The sequence below is a fragment of the Scatophagus argus genome, chromosome 1 (genome assembly GCF_020382885.2).
Source record: "Scatophagus argus isolate fScaArg1 chromosome 1, fScaArg1.pri, whole genome shotgun sequence".
In the NCBI taxonomy this organism is placed as follows: Eukaryota; Metazoa; Chordata; class Actinopteri; family Scatophagidae; genus Scatophagus; species Scatophagus argus.
This window is the reverse complement of record NC_058493.1, coordinates 1,909,110-1,925,730: the sequence shown is the minus strand read 5'-3', so window position 1 is coordinate 1,925,730 and position 16,621 is coordinate 1,909,110. Positions and strand designations below refer to the sequence as shown.

Below are 16,621 nucleotides of genomic sequence, written 5' to 3'. Positions count from 1 at the left end.
TGATAACTTCCACAAAAAAAGACTCATTACGTTTTATTAAATTCTTTCAAAGTTTTTAAAGTTGTCTGGACAGACATGGATGTAAACTGCAACTTGTTGGTGGATGCATATAACAGAGAGGTGGTAACTATACTGGTAACTATTGGTAACTATTATACTGTGGTCAGGGAACATTTTCAGTGTATCTGATGATTTTCCTCATGAATAGTTTTTTTTAAATCAAAATAAGTGAAATGAGGAACAACGTCTACCCAAGATCAAGCTAAATATTTGATTTTGATTTAACTGATTGTATTAATCTTGATAATTTGAGGAAACCTACCAGTGAAATGACTTTGAATGTTTTCCATGCAGGTCCACAGAGTGTTTCCCAGTGGTCTGGCGGCTCAGGAAGGCACCATTAAGAAAGGAGATGAGGTGTTGTCCATAAACGGACAAACCCTGCGCGGCATCACGCACGCTGATGCCACCACTGCTCTGCGTCAGGCCCGTGGTCTGAAGTTAGCGGTGGTGGTGGTTGCCAAGAGAGGAGAGGAGGACGAAAATGAGGAAGGAGGCTGCAGGAGTGAAGAACCCAACCCTGCAGGTGCAGTCCCAATAACCCAAGTGTTGGAGCCTCTACAGATTTCCAATGCTTTCCAACAAAATGGTGTTCAGTTTAGGCAGTAAATACGCCCACAGGTTCATGTGGCCCTAAGAAGGGTTCACATTCATGACACGAATTACAGTTACAACCTCACTTAACATCTTGACTTTTTTCAAAATTTTCAACTCCACAGTGAAGGTGTGCAGGGTACTTCTGATGTGATCATGTCTTTATGAACCACTTTGTGTGATTTATTAATTGTGTTTTGTGTTGCAGTGGAGGAGCAGGGGGCTCCGGTGACTGTGGAGCTGGAGAAAGGAGCTGGAGGAGTTGGGTTCACTCTGGAGGGAGGAAAGGGTTCAATCCATGGAGACAAACCTTTAGTCATCAACAGAATCTTTACAGGTAAAGTCATGACGCTGACATTATATAGCATTATCATTATCCTTACAATAAAATGATTTCAAAACTTTCTGAGAGAAATAGTTGTCACAAAAATGAGTGATAACTACAGCAGTAGAAGTACTGGAGTACTAGTCCTCTTGTCTGTCATAGCATCACCTCTGTAAAACAGTAACGTGAAATGCTTTCACTTCCAAAAAAACAAAAATCAAATCAAAAAACATAACAGAAAACAAAACAATGTTTGGTTTTGCAGCTATGAAAATAGTTTGAAGCTCGAAGAGCTAACAGCTAATAATGAATAAATTCTTTCAGAGTTCCCATCCCAACAGAGTGTGTTTCTGTGTGTGTCAGGTGGAGCAGCAGAGCAAAGTGGTCTGCAACTTGGAGATACATTGCTGCAGGTCCAGGGAGTCAGTCTGCAGGACATGACTCGCTTTGAGGCCTGGAACATGATCAAGGCTTTACCTGAAGGACCCATCACAGTGGTCATCCGGAGGAGGCAGGAGGCAGGGGAATAGAATCACAGACGTAGCTGCTGGGAACTGCTCACAAATGAAGAGGCCAAACCAAGACAAAAAAAACTGATGTTGGTTGGCATTTTAAGAACTTCAGTCTCAGAAATTTGGCAATCAACCAGTCAGTGTGGCCTTAAACGCGTTGGTTCAGAGATCAACTTCTCAGAGAATTTCTATGTTTCTATCTTATTTTTGACCAGACAGGAAAATTTTTGAAAGGGTCGCTTCACCCAAATCCCCTCCAAAAACCCACACTGAAAACTAGGCATGCAGATGGTTTTGCATCCTACTGTGAATCAGTACAAAATACTCCAAATGTTAGTATCATGGAGGTTGGTGGATTGTCCACCATACTGCCCGGCCAGTGTCATGGTGAGAAAGAAAAAAGAGACAGAATAATACCTAAGCTGTTAACCGGCTGTTATCACCCTGGATACTGTAGAGAGGTGAATTTCTCTGGTATTTAACAGAAAGAGACATAATTTTTTGATCCCGTTTAAATTGTGCCATGAATAACACATATGATGTTTGTCAATTTCACGATAATTAAAGATAACTTAAAAGATAACTAAAAATATTTAGGTACTATTTGGTTTAATATGATAATATACAATGAACTACATCTCTCTTCTTGGACAGTGCACGTCACCAAGTAATTTTGCAACTCAAGTAAGTCACAGTTTGTATGAAAACTGTTTTAAGTATTAGAATGTAAAAATGTATAATTAGAAAACTACACACCCAACAGTCGCATAGATGACGTCTTGTTTAATACTTACAGAAACTTATGACTGAGGTCTTGAGGAGCCAGTCGCACATAGATAAAACTAAAGCCAAAGCTTTGTGATCAATTTGACCTCTTCTAATAGTTTTTTCTATACCAATGTGACAGCCATTTTGCTGTTGGTGATGTATACTGTGACAGATGTAGCTCACTGAGACGTGTTACACAAAACTAAGTAGTACTTTACTGTTTTTACATTCTTGAGCTGCAAAATTATCTTTAATTATCTTCCCAACTGACTTTGTGTAATTGGACCTGTTTGGATTGCACAATTCAATCAAGATCAAAAAATGAAGGTGCCAGTGAGGGATACTTGAAGGGGAGGGACTTTGCCTCTCTATTCAGTAACTAATAAGAGCACAACAATCTATAACTTACTCAGTTCTTACTGCTATAAAAACCTGACATGAGGTGTTAGATTGTCAGGCCATTGACAATGGATGCAATTTAGTTTTGTTTCAGTTTCAGATGGGGATATGTAGATACTCTTCTTTCCATTAATGGCTGTGTTATCCAGGACACTCTTTTAATACTAAATTTGAATGTTAATATGTTTAACGGCAAGTGCTATTCTAGTTCTTTGTCACAAATTAAGTAATTACAGAACATAAAACAGGAAATTGCAAGATGCATGAACAGGTCCAAGCCAGTTTGTTTGTTTGTTTTTTTTTCCTCCATGAAACCTGCCACAGTTTAAGGAACAGGTTAAAGCTTTCTGGCCTCATTGGAAAGCTGTTCTTCACACATGTTCATGATCCTTACAATGGTTAGGGTTGAATGAGGGTAACAAGTATCTAGTACAGATAATGTACTTTTTATGAATACGATTATCATCTGAGCAAAACGTGTCTTAATGCTGAGACTGTTCTGTAAATAGTTTTTAATAAATAATCAATATAGCAACTTATGATAAACCAAGAGGATATCACTTTCAGCCATAAATTAAAAACTTCTGGTCACCCCTGCCCAGTTCAGGTTAAGCTCCGCCCATGCTCGGTACATGCACAGATAGAGATAATGTTGTATTCTCTCATTCCTTGAATATATCCCTTGGTATATTACATTTATACTGGCCAAAATCATGGCTAAGTAAGAGGCAATTAAACTTCTTTGATAAAACACAGTATACGTTAAAAACAACAGAATCTTAAGAACAAAAATATTACTAACCATGACAACGGAGTAATCATACTTCAAATCTTACTTCATACCACATTAGTGCTGTGCTCCAAGCAGATTTGCCTGCTCTAACAGCAAGCTACAAGTCATGAATATTTAATTAAAGAATGATTTTCACTAATGTGATGCAGGTGGACTCAAATCATTTCCCCCTTGCTGCAACAGCTGCCTTACAAATCAGTCTTGAGATCTAGAAAATGACTCAGTGTGAGTCACTTCAGACATTTGCACAAGCCTGAAGGAGAAAGGAAGGACTACAAGAGAGAGACAAAACCAAAGCAACACTCAAACAGGCCATTACAAGTCAGTGCAGCAGCCCAGCAACAAGTATGACATCGTATTTGAAGTACAGGTGTTCATTAGATGTCATATTTAATGTTTTTGTATGTTTAGTCTATAATGGTATGAAAAATCTTTATGGAGTCACGTAAAGTAGAATAAAAGTCTATTTTTCTTAGAAGCGGTACTGTGTGTATGTGGAATCAGAAGATCAAGCAGTATAATGGATTTTGGTTGACTCAGTAGCTTTGAGTTTGACCCATTTGTCATTCAACAAAGTTATCAGTCAAATCAAACTCAAGTGGAATGTTAGTTTTGTGTCTACATCCTGACCACACAATGAGACTCTTTGGGCACACATTTTTATTTTTTTTGGAAGCACAGAAATGAAAGTTTGTAGAGGAATTCTTTCTCAAGCTCTTTTGTATTCAACAAACGATTTATTATTTGTATATGCATTTTTAAGTTTTAAATTTTATCACGCTCAGAACAGATTGCTCAAACTAAAATATCCCATGCATGGAAATGCCGTAACTCATGTGTCATCTTTTTCAGCTCTCAAAAGGTCCCATTGTGCATTCAGACTGTCTTTGTATGCAACCACAGAACAAATGTTTCCCATTATGATATGCTTACAAAATATTTAAAAAATGATGTCTGAGTCACAGAATGGTGTCAAATCTGCTGTAATAATTCAAAAATAATTTTATTAAACTTTTAAAAACTAAGCCAAAATCAGAGTGATATTTCATCCTCAAAGTTTGCAGAAGGTTTAGATTTGTTGCCTGTGAACCTTTTCCTGCTACATGTTGCTAAAGAAGAAGCATTCAGCACTTCCAGAGCATGTTGCTGGATCCAGAATCTCCTACCCGGCCCTCCTGAGGCCTGGTACTGCTGCTGGATCCAGAACCCTTTCCATGGCCCTGCCCGGATCCTGCTGCTCCTGCTCTGCACTGTCCTCTCTCCCTCTCCTTTTTCTCTTTATCTCCCCCTCTCCTGTCTCTCTCCATCTCCCTGTCTCTCCTCTCCCTCCTCCTCCTCCCAGGTGGTCACAGCAGAAGGCCGTCTACACTGAGTCTGGTTCTGCTCGAGGTTTCTGCCTGTTAAAAGGAAGTTTTTCCTCGCCACTGTCGCCATATGCTTACTCAGTGTGGGGTTTTGCCCTGGGACCTGTTTCTCTCTGATTCTCTTACTTTTCTGAATGAGTTGTTTACACACCTGTAAAGTGTCTTGAGATAACTCTGTTATGAATTGGCACTTTAAATAAAATTGAATTAAAACTGAATTGAAGAAGACAAGTGGCAGACAAGATTTTCTTATTAATCATTTTAATGCTGGTGAAATACAAAACTAACTGGGTGCAGAACAGTACAACATAAACGGTTTCAAGTGTTCTGACAAGACACGTAAAACTCAATGTTAAGAGCAGCAGCACTAAATCTCAGTAAGAGGAGGACATTATGAACATTTGACATGTATTATTTTACACAGACGGTGCTCTACCGCTCATTAAAGTACCCAAGACAGAAAACCTGCAACTAATCCCACACAGGTGACAAGAAATGGCTGATCTGGTTATTGGACCACAAGAAGGAAACTTTGGATTGTCTCAGTCACGGGACACAAACTTAACTCTGGTTATTTAGTCTCACTGGTGGTCAAAACGGTCATCACAGTCACAAGCGTAATACTTCAGGGTTTAACTAGGACTGGTACTGCCATAGTTCACATGCTCTTTGACCACTTGTCATTGTGGATACAGTGAGATGCTTGTTAGACAAAGTTCACTGAGGTCAGAGAACACATGATGAGTAAATCAATGCAGGATCACATGCTGCAACATAAGTCAATTTTCATGGACAGTATTTTTTCCATGATAACGAGTTGTGATTCCTGTGGGTCAGAGGACTTTGAAGTAAAATTTACATTAAAGAGAGACCTGGACTGGTTCAAAAGATGGAGTTTAGTTTAAAACTAGTAGAAATGTAACAAAAAGCTGCTGGTGATTCTGCAGATATGTCACAAGTTCTGGGTGGCAGTCATCAAAACATCCCAGCAGGAGATTCCTACAAGTGGCAGAAGGACCCATCTAGTATTATGATGTTATATTTGGTACCTGGATCAGGTAGAACTGCAGTACTTGCAGGTGTAAATGCATGCAAGGAAAATGGAACAGGATAGACTGAATCTGTTATGAGATTAATTTAAAATTTTAAGTAATTCTTAGTAATAGGAAGTAAAAGTAATTTTACTTTGTATTAATAGTCTTAGTCTGCAAACTAATGAGTAATAGCAAAAGTAGCAGAAAATGGAAATGCTAATAATAGAAGTACAAGTGGTAGTACTTCAATGAACTGTACTTATTCACATCACTGGTTACTGCAAATGTTTATCAGTTCCAAATCGACCTCCTTGATTTCTAATCAATTGATCCTGAAAAACCACTGGTCAATCTATACAAATCTTTTAATCCTGATGAAGTAGAGGAGTTTGGTAAGGTGACTGGTAATTGCTTTACTTATTCACTTTTTATTCCTCACATAGATGGGTGTTTCTTCCACTTTAGCAGCTACCTGTATATGCACTGTACAGAGCCCTGGAGTGGACACTGAGTATATAAACTACTTGGACAAAAATATTGGGACCCACTTTATTATTGAATTCAGGTGTTGGGCTAATATCATATACCTCTTACTTCCTGTGAAGGGAAATCTTAATGCTTCAGCATACCAAAACATTGTGGACTCAGGCATGACTGTGCCCCAGTGCACAAAGTAAGGTCCATAAAGACATGGTTGGATGAGTTTGGTGTGGAAGAACTTGACTGGCCCACCACCCAGGACAAATCTGAACAGAGATTGTGAGTCAGGCCGCCCTGTCCAACACCGGTGCCTGACCCCACAAACACTCCACTGCATTGATGGGCAAATTCCACCACAGAAACATTACAAATTCTCATGGAAAGCCTTCCCAAAAGAGTGGAAGCTGCCACAGCTGCAAAGGGGGGGACCAACTCCACACTGGCATCCATGCCATTAGAATCACCAAAGTCTCCGTTGGTGTAATGGTCAGGTGTCCCAATACTTTTGTCTATATAGTGTATGTCACGTAAGCACAACAGACCGCCTTTGCTAATCAGTACTGAGTAATGAGACGTGTCCACACTGTCTCAGTCAGAGACACTCCAGGATGAGCTGTGAAAGCTGAAGAGGTTGAAGTATTTACTGGGTAAACTTCAGTTCACAGTCAACAACTTTAAGACAAACACAAATACAACCTGAGCTAGACATAATACAGTCTCTAAGCATGACTCAAACCGTTCACTCACAGAACCTCCCATTACTTAACACTGACAGAAGATGGGTCTGTTGAACTGTCGTGCCCACAAGTCATGCACTTGACATACAAATGTGTCCCTGATTTATTATTTTCTCTCCATACAGCCTCTCTGTTGCTCCGTAACATTGAGATAATTCCTTTCATTAAAAAAAAAACACACATGAACATGCCTTTATATCCATATGTAAGCAGCAACATCTCAATCTGATATCACTTGAAAATGGTGGAATGCAATAAAGAGGTCATTTCATTAAAATCACTGAATTCACTGTGAGATAAAAAGATGTTACAGGTAAAGTGCCAAACATTTTAAAAGAATCCTGATACTTCTAAAACAGACTGGTTAAAACATGCCAGCATGTATGGCTTATCATACAGAAGAAGAAGAAGAAGAAGGCTGTGGAGCAAGTGGGTACACCAGTGGTTCACTACACAAATGAAATCTTTCATCCAGCCTTCCCTCCCTCAGATAATCATCTTTATTTCTTTACTTCATACCAAAGGATCTCTTTATTAAGTTCTGTGTATGTTCAAGCAATATCTTTGATCCAATTGATTCAGCGAGAGAAGCCACAGGAACTGTCCACTTCAACCTTAATGAAGATGGAATGATCGGAACAGCTTAGAAAATGTCTTTCAAATGATAAAATGTGGCATTCTGTCATTTCCTTACCAAAGTGAAGACTAGTTCAGTACAGTACATTTATGTATGTTTATAAACACCTGAAGAGGATTCTGGCAGTTGGCTATTTTCTATAAACATTAATGCAAATATAATACGATATCAACTTTCATATTTATAAGGTATTAAATACAGAGGTGATTTCAGATTTCTTTCATGTGCTCTAGGCATTGATCGTAGTGTGCAGATACACAAGAGACCCTGTCTGATTTAAAAAAAACAACAACAACAAAAAAAAGCCAAAGATCAGTGTGGATGTCCAGTTATTACACATGTCATAAAGTTTAAACTAAGAATTAAAGACCACCCTAAAGGACACATCCACAAACGCATTTCCCCATTTTTCCCCCCCAAGCCACTATCATTAACTACATTGTGTAGATGTTCAGGCCGCCTTTAGAGAAACTGTACAAACACTGTACAGACCGGAGCTGACCACTACCACAATATATGGATAGCAGACAGCCTCTCTGCATGTTGAAGAAAAGAAACTTGACCTGATGTTGCCAGGAAACTCCACCAGCATGTGTCACATAATTTGCTGGTTAAGTCCATAACAAGGGTTAGTGTATTTTCTTACAGTATCAGCTACTGCAAATTGACGTCTGATCATGTTATTTTACACATGCAGTGACCTTATTTCACCACAATAGTTGTATCTTAGTGTATCTTAAAATATGTGATTGGCATTTGCCCATTTTACATGAGATGTCACATGTCACATGCCCATGATTACAGAGAGTTCACCCTAAAATCAAAAATACACATTTTTCCTCTTATATGTAATGCTAATTATCCATCGACAGCACAGGCTTCTTGTCCATGAGTGGTTCCCTTTTGGGCAGTGATTGAGTCTAGTTTGGTAGAACAAAAATACTTTCTACATAAAACTGAGACTTGAGTCACCAGGTCATGATTGTTATTGAGTTTTTCAGATGTACTTTCTTGGTTTTTTGAGCACCATAAATCAAGTGCCATCTAGTTGTTCAAGAGAAGGAAGAAATCACCACAGCCGGTGTCTCTGGAACTCTGCAGATCAAACCAAAATAATCTAGATGGATAAATAGCCCTGCAGGTAAGGCGAAAGATATGTATTTTTGATTTTGGGTGAACTGTCCCTTTTCTGTCAGCTGGTGACCACGTTTGACAGCTGAAGTAGTCAGAAAAGCTAGCCCAGTAAGCTGAGTTTGTCTGGTTCTAATCTGAAACCTGCACGACGAGTTTCAGCGACTGTATGTGAAGAAAAGAAAGGTAAAAGTCATTCAGAAACGTATGCCATGAAAAAAAAGGTTTCCTGCTCACTTGAGCAACACTAATCATGTCCCACCCAAAAAGTATTCTTTTCTTTATCTGCCCTTTGTTTTTAAAAGGCCAACCTATGCTTCAGTGTGCTGATAAAAGAGGTTTACGCAGAGACGCAAAACTATGACATTTCAAATACAACACAAAACAACTAAATATGAGGTACGAGTCAGTACTCTGATACCAGCAAAGGGTACATAAGGTCCATGCAACATGCATGTTTAGTGTACACACTGAAGTATGCAAGTATAAGAAGAGGGAAAACTTCTGGTCTCTCAGCGTTCTGTACATATAGCACATGTACAATTTTCTAATTTTACATTTATACTGTTTCTTTATTTAGACTGGGGGCAATCAATTCATCCCACCAATGGAGATGTAAAGCGTTTAAGATGCAGGTGTTGTTAAATGCAAGCCCACATTGTTATTGCAGGACTTGACAAGTAGGCTTGACTGTTTACATCCAGATTTACTGGACTCAAACAGTTTACTGTGTTACTGCAGTCACACAGAAATATAGGAATGGTCGTTAAACGTAAATGATGGATTTAGATCTAATTAGAAAAAGCAGGTGTTTGATAAGATTGGGGTACAACTAAGGCCTGAGCAGTCAGCAGGCCTCAGCTCTGAAGGAAACTCTTTTAAACTCTTGGTGTCAAAGGTCTTTGAGGGATTTGACAGCCTTGGTCAAGTTGCCATAGAACTCAGCCATGCTGGAGGGGAAGAACGAGTCAACCACAGAGCGAGGGAGGAAGCCACCCAGGTCTGTCTGGAAGAAACTGAACACCTGGGTTTTGTTGGGCTCTCTGGAAAAGGAGTGGAAGAAACACACAAAGACAAAGTGTAACAAAAAGCAAAAGTATAGATGGACTTGAACACTGGCCAGTGTCTGTACAAACACACACCGCACTCATTTAGTGTTTGTGTGTTGGTGTACTCACCCTGGGATGGGCACACAGACGCAACCACATGGATGGTTGAACCCTCGCACGTAGCCCGACTGGGGAGGACAGCCTGGATGACTCACGTTGGTGGCTGTTTGACATGACACATACAGATTCAAGATTGAAAGATTTTTATTGTGAATTCACTGTATGTGCAGGACATACAGGAGAATCGAAATACTGTTTCACCTCTCACCTCATCATGCAATTGAATAAGAAAAAATAAGAAAAACATAAAAATATAGCAGCATAAAAATAAATAACAGTCTAGGGGACTATAAAAATCCTAAAAACCTCTGTACAATAAGGGCAGTAGTGCAAATATGGTCACAGCGAGTGTGCTGAGTCTTTATGTGCAAAACAGCTGAGGTAAAGTCCTTGTGGACGAGTTACAGTCCAGGGACAGGGGGCAGATGGGGGAGGTAGTGGACTGTGGACAGTTCAGCATCCTGACAGCCTTGTGGAGCGGGCTCAGAGGCTCCGGTACCTTTTCCCTGAGGGCAGGAGGCTGAAGAGGGAGTGTGAGGGGTGGGAGGTGTCACCAACAATGCTGTTGGCTCTGCGGGTGAGGCAGGTGGATAATGTACGTGAGGGAGAGCGAAGGGGCACCGATGATGCTGCTGGCTGTACCCACAATGCATTGCAGAGTCTTTAGCAGGAGGCAGTGCAGCCTTCATACCACACAGTGAAGCAGCCAGTAAGGACGCTCTCAATGGTGCGGTAGAATGAGCACATGATGGGGTGTGTGGTGGGACTCCTGCTCTCCTTAATTTGTGGAGGAAGCAGAGGCGTGTTTGAGCCTTCTTGGCCAGTGATGTGGTGTGGGCGGACCAGGAGAGGTCCAGGACCAGGAGGTGAGCACCCCCAGGAACTTGGTGCTGCTCACCCTCTCCACAGCAGCACCGTCGATGGTCAGTGGGGGATTCTTTGAATGTCCTCTCCTGAAGTCGACCACAATCTCTTTGGTCTTCCCCACATTCAGGAAGAGGTTGTTGTCTTTATGCCACTGGACCAGTTGGCTCACCTCATTCCTGTAGTTGGCCTCATCGTTGCTAGTGATGAGACCCACCACAGTTGTGTTGTTGCAAACTTGATGATGTGGTTGGTGCTGTGGGTTGGTACACAGGTGTGGATCAGCAGGGTGAAGAGCAGTGGGCCGAGCACCCACCCTTGTGGGGCTCCTGTGCTCAGCGTGATGGTCTTGGAGGTGTTACTGCTGACCCACACATATTGTGGCCTCCCTATAAGAAAGTCTAGCACCCAGTTACAGAGAGAGGTTTTGAGTGTGTCTGAGTTTTTGTATTAGCTGCTGGGGAATGATTGTGTTAAATGCTGAACTAAAATCTATGAGCAGCATTCGCACATACGAGTTCTTTGAGTTGAGGTGGGTGAGGGCTGGGTGGAAAGCAGTGGAAATGATGTTCTTTATGACCTGTAGGCAAACTGAAACGGGTCGTGGGAGAGAGAATGGACTTGATGTTCTGCATGACCAGCCGCTCGAAGCACTTCATGATGATGGAGGTCAATGCTACGGGCCAAAGAAGTCACTGAGGCTGTTGATATGATGTCACTCTCACAGGTCCATAGTGGGGGTTTGTAGTCTGTGAGGGTTTGAATGCCATCAGAGAGACTGTGCATCTCTAGTGTTGCTGAAGTGTCCAGATATTTTCTTGCTGTATTAGGACAGGTTGGCTCTGGCTGTTGCTAGTCCTGCAGTGTCACCAGAGTTAAAAGGTGCGTCTCATTGTAAGTTTCTGCTTCTTTGAAAATGTCCCAGTGTGTAGTGCTACATGTATGGTTTTCTGAGGTGCTGTTTTTCTGTCCAGAACCAGTGGTTTTCTGTCCAAAGCCAGTGTCCAGAGCCAGTGGTTTCCTTTCAATTTAAACTCAAGTGTATTTTTGGCAAATACACTTTTTTGTTTTGCTGCTGAGAAAGACTGATATTGCTTTCATATCTGTCCATTCACTATGAAGCTACAGCTCAACAAATGTAACCGTTCCCTGTCAGTTGTTGTGTATAGGCTAGTAGACAGTGTGTAACTCTGTGTCCTAGTTGAATTTCAAGGACTGAAAATCTGCAGACTCTTGGGCCCCAATACACATTTGAGGTCATTTCAGGTATTACCTAGATTAAGTTCACAGTTCACTACAGCAAAGTCCGACTGGGAAAGTCAGATTGTAAACATTTCATTTGATTTGTTTTCTTTTTTGGTCAGCATGCTATTATAATAAACAAGAGAACTGATGGCCAGTCTGATCCTTATTATTATTATTATTATTATTATTTTGACATATTTGATTGAAATGGATTGTGGGTGTGTTGTATCACCGCTCCATGGCTAATCTTAAAGAGTACAAAATGAAACAGGTAAAGAAAGTAGAGGAGACGAGAATGAGTCATTACGCACCATTTGATGAAATGGTGCCATCTTCGTATTTCTTAACTAAAATAACATCTACAAAGTCTCGTGGAGCTATGATACCCATAGCTGCTGAAGGCGTGACTGTTCTGCAGATAGAGATGTCCTGTGTAAGAATGGGAGACAAGGCAATGTGCTCAAAGACTGAATCAAACAAAGCAAAGCAAAAATGGATATCACCTCTGGTTTCACATGTATGCATTTAAAGCTGCACCAGGAAAGACTTTAATTTAATCTTATGTGGAGTAGGTTGGTAACTGATGGTAACTATCAGAAAAGCAAGCAGGGACAAGTAAAAGTTAGACTAAAATGTAAATTGTATCCTGTACAAATGATCAATGCAATCAATTTGTGGCTCTGCAGGTTTAGCTGCCATCTGAACATATCAATATGTTAAGACACCTAGTGCAGCTCTAAAAATAATTCAGAAAATCTTAGATGGAAATAAAAACAAATCTGACAACTGTATGGAGTGAAAACTGGGTTAACTGATAAATAATGATTATGACAAAAACATCCTCCTATCAGAAGACAAAAATTAGTAACGCACCTCTGTGATTTGTTCCAAAAGCTCAAACTTTTTGACATTGTTGTCCCACTTGACTCTCATTCCATTGGGTACTGGTTTCAGACACTCCCAAACTTTTTCTGGGCTGCCAATGACAATCCCCTCCCCCTTATAACTGCAGAGGAAGTCAGATAACAGAACATAATCAGAAGGCTAATTTATTAAGATATGACAAGTAAATGATTTAACGGTTGCACACAGATAGACAGCTCTGCACACAATATGTTTTCAGCTGCAAAAAAACCCCCCCCAAAACATGGCAGATTTGAAACATGTTGCAGATGGCTTAGCCTTAGCCTCAAGCTCCACTGTAAGGAATCTAGGAGTTATTCTTATTTTATTTTTTTATTTATTTTTTTATTTTATTTCATTTTATTTTGTTATTTTTTGAACATAGATAAACAAAAAAAGAAAAAGAAGAAGAAAAACAATGAAACAACAATGCTTAACACTTATTTATGCTCAAAAGGAGTGGAAAGAAGCCAAAGCATAGTTTTGATCAGGACATGTCCTTTAACTTACACACTCATTTCAACGACTACATTCAAATTAGAATTAGAATACAAATTAGGCACATTCTGCGTCAGAAAGATGCAGAAAAATTAGTTCATGCATTTATTACTTCCTGGGTGGATTATTATTACTTTTATAACTATTAGAATTATTATAACATTATAACAATTAACTATTGTAACTAACCTTTTATCAGGCTGCCCCAATAAATCTATAAAGACTCTCCAGCTAATCCAGAATGCTGCTGCATGATTACTCACAAGAACCAGCTTGAGAGATCATATTTCTCCTGTTCTGGCTTCTCTACATCTTCTACCTGTAAAATTCAGGATAGATTTTAAAATTCTCCTCCTCACTTATAAAGCCCTGAACGGTCAGGCACCATCCTATCTTAAAGAGTTAATAGTACCCTATTATCCCACCAGAGCTTTGCGTTCCCAAAATGCAGGGCTACTTGTGGTTCCTAGAGTCCTCAAAGTAGATTGGGAACCAGAGCCTTTAGTTATCAAGCTCCTCTACTATGGAACCATCTTCCGGTTTCGGTCCGGGAGGCGGACACCCTCTCTATATTTAAGAGTAGACTAAAAACTTTCCTCTTTGATAAAGCTTATAGTTAGGGCTGTCCTAGGCCGGCCCCTAGTTATGCTGCTATAGGCTTAGACTGCCGGGGGCCCTCCCATGACGCACTGAGCTCTTTCTTCCTCTCCCTCTCCTTCTGCACACATTCATGTCCCATTAATGCATATTACTAACTCAACTTCTGCCCTGGAGTCCTTGTGCTTTCTCATCTCGCAGGTTCCCATGGATCGTGGTTGGACCTCCTGCTGTGGTCCTGCTCAATACTTACTGCGATTACTACTGTTTAGTCATAATCTATTTTAATTCTGTTACTACTCTGCTGCAGCTGCTACCATTATTACTGTTAATACCACTGTTATTATAATAACCATAGTACCTTCTGTATACTTCATCATTATCCATAATTTCAATACTTCTTGTATTATTGTTATTATTGCTTCTCTAATCTAGACAGGCTCTAATTGGAAAGTGTCATGAGATAACTTTTGTTGTGAATTGGTGCTATATAAATAAACTGAACTGAAGTAGCATCAGTGATGCTCTTGCTACAAATTCACCACTTTTGCCAGGCTTTTAATTTTAATTTTAGTGTTGTTTTCATTATTGTAGGAAAGGTGGAATTATAAACATATGATCACAGCTGTAGGCATAAGCCCTGACTTTTATGTTTATCCTTGAGTTTACCCTTACAGTTGCACAACAGCAAAGGCTTCATCTATTTAAAATACGCAGATGTCATTATTATGTTCAACTGTTATTCCAAATATAAATCAAGGAATCTCTGTCTGTCTGTCCTAAAGTATAGCTCAAGGACCAGTATAAGGAGAGGGCTAGGTAAACCATCTCTCTCTTGAGTGAAACAGTTTGAATGCGTTTACAAGAAAGCTCCAAGCAGCATACCAGAGGCCAAGCCAACAGGTTTTGAACAGGCACTACACTAGTGAAATCAAAACAAGACGAAACAGTCAAAGTTTTCTCACACATTCCCAGGAAACTCGGACGAGGGCCGCCAAGACACAACCACATCATTCTGCCAAAGAAAAGAATATATTTACAGTGAGCAACATTTACCTGTGTGTAATCAAAAGCCCTGCTACATGCTGCCTCCTCTGAACCACAAACTAAGACAGAAATTAGGTCTTTCTGCACTCTTGTCTAGCCAGTATGAAAAAAGTCATCATTAATCACCAGTGGCTGACCATTATCCATAGCTTGTGAAATTCACTTAAAGACATGTACAGGACACAGTGAATTCTGAACAATTGCCTTTATGGTCAAAGATGGTTATATCAGTCAACAGTACATGTGTTAAATAGCTACAACCCACAAATACACTATATGGACAAAAGTGTGGAGATATCTGACCATCAGACCATTGCACCATAAGATATCACATCCTAAATACAGACTGCTCTGTAGCTATAACAGCTTCCACTCTTCTGGGAAGGTTTTCCACAAGATTTTGAGTGTTTTTGTGGGATTTTTTTGCCAATTCATGCAGTAGAGCATTTGTGAGGTCACACACTGATACTGGACAAAAAGGTCTGGCTTGCAATCTCCCTTCCAGGCCATCCCAAAGGTGTTTGAAGGGGCTGAGGTCAGGACTCTGTGTTCTTCCACATCAAACTCATCCAGTCATGTCTTTATGGACTTTGCTTTGTGCACTGGGACACAGTCATGCTAGAACAGAAAAGGGCCTACAACAAACTGTTGCCACACAGTTGGAAGCATGGCATTGTCCAAAATGTCTTGGTATGCTGAAGCATTAAGATTTAAGTAAGGGGCCTCGCCCTACCTCTGAAAAACAGCCTCGTCCCAATACTTTTGTCTATATAGTGTACATTAATGGGCAAATACCAATGAAATGCAGGATATCAGACAATAACAAAAACCAAATATTTACCGATTTCTTGCAGACTTTCCATCCGGACTCATCCCTCTTGTAGCTCAGTAAGCAGTCAGCCACTGCGATCGCTTTATGTTCATAATCCATAATAGTTAGTGAAGAGAACGCTACCTTGTTCACAGGCTAGCTAACGTTACAACAGCTATGTGGTTGACACACGGCACTGTTATATCTCAACTCAACAGATAAAAGTCACACTGTAACTGGCCTGTATAACACAAGAGCGGGAACGACAAGTAGCACTAGCATTACCTAACGTAAGCAAGTACAGACTAAAACCTGCTCAGGTGAGCGTAAACCGCCACTACAAAGCTAGCCAAAATGAATGAAAAGTGCAATGCGATGCCTGCATCGTCAACTGCTAGCTCGCAGGTACGTGTTATGTGTACCGGAAACAGCATCTACAACCATGCCAATTAACTATTAACAAGTTAACTGTAAAACCTTGCTTGTCTTAATACCACACTACAGGCCACGTCTGTCTCGATGAAAACGTCAGAAAAGCAGATGAATGAATTTTCTGAAATACGACGGGAATCGTGAGCAAAGCTGTCAAATCATCCAGAAGAAAATACACTTCCGCTTATGGATTTCAAAGGAAACTCCTATTCATAAATTTG

The 16,621-nt window shown here is 40.2% G+C and overlaps 2 protein-coding genes across 2 annotated transcripts in view; one reads left to right on the top strand and one right to left on the bottom strand.

Moving 5' to 3' along the window:
• Positions 1-3,197, top strand: part of il16 (interleukin 16) — a gene marked incomplete at its 5' end in the record, with an annotated part of 40,030 nt that extends 36,833 nt beyond the window's left edge. Inside the window, 3 exons of the mRNA XM_046398844.1 lie at positions 355-586; positions 863-991; positions 1,343-3,197. Of these exons, the coding sequence (XP_046254800.1) occupies positions 355-586; positions 863-991; positions 1,343-1,509 (528 nt within the window). The remainder of the gene's footprint in view (positions 1-354; positions 587-862; positions 992-1,342) is intronic.
• A 1,862-nt stretch (positions 3,198-5,059) lies between these two features.
• Positions 5,060-16,537, bottom strand: stard5 (StAR-related lipid transfer (START) domain containing 5). Its single transcript, XM_046388111.1, has 6 exons — positions 15,999-16,537; positions 15,076-15,125; positions 12,986-13,118; positions 12,424-12,541; positions 10,013-10,106; positions 5,060-9,877 (listed from the first exon to the last, which is right to left on the bottom strand). Exons 1-6 carry the CDS (start codon positions 16,086-16,088, stop codon positions 9,727-9,729), a joined length of 636 nt encoding a protein of 211 aa, XP_046244067.1. The 5' UTR covers positions 16,089-16,537; the 3' UTR covers positions 5,060-9,726.
• Between the last annotated feature and the right edge of the window lie 84 nt (positions 16,538-16,621).

Excerpts from the sequence above, each read along its gene's own strand:
- stard5 (XM_046388111.1), bottom strand. The coding sequence starts at position 16,088 with ATGGATTATGAACATAAAGCGATCGCAGTGGCTGACTGCTTACTGAGC. Across the intron at positions 15,126-15,998 it reads GGAAAGTCTGCAAGAAATCG|AATGATGTGGTTGTGTCTTG; the intron begins GTAAATATTTGG and ends TTTCTTTGGCAG. Across the intron at positions 12,542-12,985 it reads TTTTGGAACAAATCACAGAG|GACATCTCTATCTGCAGAAC; the intron begins GTGCGTTACTAA and ends ATTCTTACACAG.